This window comes from Rhagoletis pomonella, unplaced genomic scaffold (genome assembly GCF_013731165.1).
Source record: "Rhagoletis pomonella isolate Grant_MI unplaced genomic scaffold, Rhpom_1.0 Rhpom_scaffold_00004, whole genome shotgun sequence".
NCBI lineage: Eukaryota > Metazoa > Arthropoda > Insecta > Diptera > Tephritidae > Rhagoletis > Rhagoletis pomonella.
The window spans coordinates 80,678,900-80,684,493 of NW_023458558.1; the positions used below are offsets into that span (position 1 = coordinate 80,678,900).

General features: G+C 35.5%; 1 protein-coding gene across 1 annotated transcript in view; it reads right to left on the reverse strand.

Moving 5' to 3' along the window:
• Nucleotides 1–670: 670 nt before the first annotated feature.
• Nucleotides 671–5,594, reverse strand: part of LOC118738350 (homeotic protein ultrabithorax-like) — a 78,822-nt gene continuing 73,898 nt past the window's right edge. Inside the window, exon 3 of the mRNA XM_036469271.1 lies at nt 671–800. Coding sequence (XP_036325164.1) covers nt 671–800 — 130 coding nt within the window. The remainder of the gene's footprint in view (nt 801–5,594) is intronic.

Here is a 5,594-nt window from a genome sequence, read left to right on the forward strand (position 1 = left end):
TTTATCTTTTCATGAAAATCGTTGCGAATTTAAAAATATCCTTGTCATTAATAAAAATAAATGTCGATATGCTAGAAAAAACAATGCTGAATTCTAATTTAACATACGTAGATCTTGCAAAAAAATATCGAATTGCCAAAAATTACCCGGAAGGCCAGCTACTTCAAGCTTGCACTTCATTATCTACTGGTTTTCCATTGTTATACTTAATTAATCATATAAAATACACCAAAATGTTTTTCCTTGAAAATTCTTGTTTTTGCGGGGCTAACTGGAAAATTAAGATACGGGGCTGAAATTTTGCCACAATATATTTTTTGTCATCAACAACGAAATTTTAATATGGAACCGTAAAATAGTCATTTTGTTTGACTCAGTCTAATATACATACATATATGTTCACATGTATGCCCTACTGTGGACACTGGTGGAGGAAGTTTTAGAGAGGCTTAAAGGGAATGGCTTTAATACATACGGATATGCTGAAGACCTTGTTATCTACGTGATAGGCTGGGATGAGGTGACCTTATGCTCAAGGATGCAGTCTGCTCTAAAAATAACTCTAGAATAGTGTGCTCAAAAGAGCCTGTCAATTAACCCAATGAAGTCATTAGACGTCCCAATTACCAAAAGAAGGAAGGTCAACTTGACCAAACCCAAATTGAGCGTGTTACAGCGTTTTCTTTTCTCGAAATAATGTTGTTTTTATTATGCCCTGCGCCAGGGCTGCGAAGTTATCGTGTTCTTTCCTCAGCATCTTCACATGCATATTGCGTGCTCTTTCCTTAAAATGTTGCTCCCTGATAAGAATATGAGAAGGTGAAATTTTTTTCGAGAAAAGAAAACGCCATTAGAGATTAAGTTCTCACAAGAGGTGAAATATCTAGGCGTAATATTAGATACGGGACTCGACTGGAATTCACATCTCACAGCGCTTACAAATTAAGCCAAGAGGGCATTTTACGCTTGTCGAATTCTCCATGCTAAAATTTGGGGAATATCCCCGAAAATATAGTATTGGTCATTCAGTACATTGATATAATCGATTGTAACCTATGCGACAGTGGCGTGGTAGCCAAAAGCCAAGCAAGCCACCGCACGTGCCCGACAGAGGCGCTTGGAGTCATCACAGGTATACTGCCTCTAGCTTATATGGAAAGAGCGCCCTCAGACTGTCCAACCTTAGTATCTTTAAAAGTGGGGCCTTAACTGGTCATTTGGGTATCCTAATACCATTCATAAATGATCCCGTACTACAACTCATAAACTCAATGCTTCCTGCTTAAGGAGGGGAACACTGTGGCCAATGTGTGTTGCCCTAGATTTCAAAAAAGCATCCCGATGGGCATATACCCAACTATATTCCAGAAGGACTAGTGAGTAGGAATGTAAATCCCGGGATCCCGGAATTTGTAAGGTCTCGAAAATTCCGGTATTCTTGGCAAGTAATCCCCGGATTTTCGGGATTTGTAATTTGCACTGATGGCAATAATAGAAACTCCTTTTCTTGACCAGTATTGGCTATATTTCTTTTTTATTTAATAATTAATATTTTTTTATAAATGTCTAACTCATTATACATATAACACCGCGCGATAGTAAATTTTAAACACAAATATCAATATATTTGCGAAACCATGGGTCAAATATAGTAAAACTGCGTTTTTAGTTTTTCACTCTGACGTCAGTATATGACTTAAAAAATTCAGAGGAATGTGCTTATTGAAGAAGTATGGGTATAAACCTAATGAGGAAATCCTGTAGAATTTAAACAGATTCAAGTTTCTCGTGCAGAAGCGCTGGTAAATATTGAAAATGTAATTTAAAATTGTATCCTTGAAATTTCGCAATATTTGTTTTTGAAAAAATTATATGTTAAGGGCTTATATAAACTCGATAACATCCTCGAGTTCCGTTCGTTAACTTTATCAGATTACAAATAAGCTATGCATCCTTGTGAATCCAAAAAAACTAAATTCTTTAAATTCTAAAGAAATTTCCTATTGCATACGTTACTCATATTTTTATTCTACATTGCATTGCATTTTTTTAACAATTTTTGGAATTAATCATACCTTTGAAATATCAAATTCCTTCAAAATAAATCCTTCGGTCAGAATGAAAAAATAAAAACGCCACATTAAATAAAAAAAGTAGGTTTCAAACCCATTTATTATTTTTTATTTCATGGTAGGAGAGCTTCTCAAACAATATAGAAGCAATTTTTTCCATTTATGTTGTTGAAAAGTTATGAATATCTAAATCCCGGGATCCCGGGATTATGATAACGTCATCCCAAAAATCCCGGGATCGGAAAAAGCCGAAAAATTAACGTCCCTACTAGTAAGGCAACAATAAACGGTACTAGGAATCAACCACAGAGTAAGCTTGTGGTATGTTCCGGACTATGAGGGCCCCAAAGGCAACAACAGGACTGACACTCTAGCGAAATGCGTTGTCCAACGGAGCCTGATCCGCCTCAGTTTGTCTTTGGTCTATCGATAGGATACACAGCAGATCTCCTAAGGGATGGGAGGACTTGCAAGTTGCAACCCGGATACCTGACAGGACATTTCAGACCGAGGTACCATCTGCTCAAATGAGGAGCGCGAAGATGAAGGTAGTGTGCATGGGCGTAGTCAGGTAGGGGCTCGCCCGCCCCCCCCCCTTCCCCCCCCCAAGTTCCAAATTTAGTACCAGGAAATGCTAGCTTAATAGTCTCGGCCCCCCAAAACTTTGAAGTTTTTTCCTATGTATGTACTATATAAAAAAAATGTACTCAAATGCTGACAAAATAAGTTGTAAATTTTCATAATTAACAAGTAAGAAAGTCTAAGTTCGGGCGGAGCCGAACATTAAATACCCGGCGCAAGTATTAAATATATGTTTTTTCACCTTTCCGAAACCTACTGCTAGATGGTAAGCCGGGGTGTATCAATTTTGAGTAAATTAGCGTCCTTAAATTTGGAAATATTGAAATTTCAAGCATTTCTGAAATTAACCGTTATATGAAAAGCGGCCGTAATTTTAGTCCGATTTCAATAATTTTCAACGTTACGCTTTTATGTGGCAAGCACAATAACCATACCGAGTTTGGTACAAATTGGTAGAACGGTTACCGATATACATATATGTGATCATAAGTGGGCGGTGCCACGCCCATTTTCCAAAATTTTACCATAAACGTATTTCTTGGCAAAGAATTGTTGCAAGCATCAATTTTGAATAAATTAGCTTCAATATTTACTGATTTATCGAGTATTTCGTATTTCTCTAAATTACCGTTATATGGGATGTGGGCGTGGTTATTGTCCGATTTTTAAAATTTTCGGCCATTTTGTATCTTATAGCAAGGCCAACAACTGTACCAAGTTTGGAAAAAATTGGTGTTGCGGTTACCAAGATATACACATGTAACCATAAGTGGGCCCATTTTCCAAAAATTTTTAATATTCTTATTTTTCGTCTGAAAATTATTGTAAATATCAATTTTGAGTGAATTATCTTCAGTAGTTACTAAAATATCGCAGTTTTCGTATTTTTGGAAATTACCGTTATATGGGAAGTGGGCGTGGTTACAGTCCGATTTCGCCCATTTCCAATACCAACCTACCTTGGATTAAGGGAAACCTACATACCAAGTTTCGTTGAGATATCTCAATTTTTGCTCGAGTTATCGTGTACACGGACGGACGGACAGACGGACAGACGAACAGACGGACGGACAGACAGACATGGCTCAATCGATTTCTTTTTTCATTCTGATCATTTATGTATACATTTGTCTATATCTATCTCGATTCGTTTTGGCTGTTACAAACAACCGTTATGTGAACAAAATTAATATACCCTTGTGCACAAGTGCGCTCGGGTATAAAAATAGCACATTAGGGGTGGTTATATATATATTTAAAATTACTCAGAATTTTCTGTAGTTAAGTTTAAATATACTTTAAAATAGATAAGTTAACGGCCGTTAATGAATTTTTTATTTAATAAACGGTGTGACAAAATCAAAAATTAATATATTTTGCATAAATGAATATACCAAATAACCTGCATACTAAAAATTTTGAATAAGCCCTCATACTTATTTATACATATGTATGTATGTCATTTAAGAAAAGATATTTCGGTGCTCTCAACGATGTCTACATTTTTAGTGTATCTTACAAAATTGCAGAGGTATTTTTAATTATATTTTATTTAGAACTAGCTGGCCATGGATGCGCGAGGCTTCGCTACGCGCTGAATGTATGCATATGTATGTACATTTACGCATTTGGAGAATGAAATCATGTCATCATGTACTTCGTTTATTATATACATAAAAAATATTATCTAAATTCGTTCAGTAGCGTGGTTAAAATATCTCGCCTTTTCTTTATACTATGTATAGAAGATAGTAATTTTAAATAGGTGGCAACCCTACTCAAAAAACTTTAAGTTTTTATAAATGTTTCATTTGGTATCTCATTTTTTTATTCAACGAACTGTGAAGATCTTATAGTTTTTATATAGGTGGCAACCCTACTCAGAAAAATAATACATTATTACACATCCAGAGGCTAAGTCTTTTCATTTGACAGTGACGGTGCAGAACTGACGCCTACGCTTATTAGAATTTAATATAGTAAATTGCTTAACAGGTGCCAACCCTATTAAAATTCTAAGCTAAAAAGGTCACTCTCCTATCGATACAGAATATATTAGAAAAAATCTCGTCAAAATCCCTTCAATAGTTTTCGAGATTACCGCGTACAAAGAATCACGACTTTCCTCTATACTATGTATAGATAACGTCTTGTCCGGTTATTTGGTTGACAGGTATGTAATATAAAAAATGCATAAAGGTTTAGTTGAGATATTCGCCTTGGACCACTATGTTCTGTACATTTCCCAGTACTGCAAAGCTTTTACCATTCACCTGGGAGTGGCCAGAAGTAATTCGTTTGCTACGGTTCAAATCGCAGCTCACTTACTCCGGATATTTATATTTATATTTATATATATATATATATATATATATATATATATATATATATATATTTATTTATATTTCATTCGACTTTGGTTCGCTGTCGTGTGCAGACACGTTTTTTCTTTGCTCCACATCTTTTGTAAAATTTTCGTGTAATACATAAAAACTTATTAACAATGTCACTTTGTACTAAATGCAATCTTCAGTGTGCTAGTTCTGGCAAAATAAATTGTGGCATTTGTGGACAAAAAACGCATTTTAAGTGCTCTAAATTGGACTCGAGTTGTTTAAACTTACTAAATGGCAACAAAAACATTAGGGGTATTCTCTGAGTCTTGCAAAGCCCTTGCGCGGTGCACGGTTTGCAAAGCTGTCTCATACGAAAACCGGTTTTTACCGTGCAATCCGTGCAACCTGTGCACCATGCAAGGGCTTTGCAAGACTCAGAGAATACCCCTATTATATATAAATGCGACAAATGCAAATTAAATTATTAAACGATGCATACACAAATTTAAGTGCTCTTGTTGATTTCTTTGACTCTTTATCTAATAGAGCAAAGTGTGATACTGTTGATAACGGCAATAACAATAAAAAAATAGTTACTCGCTCA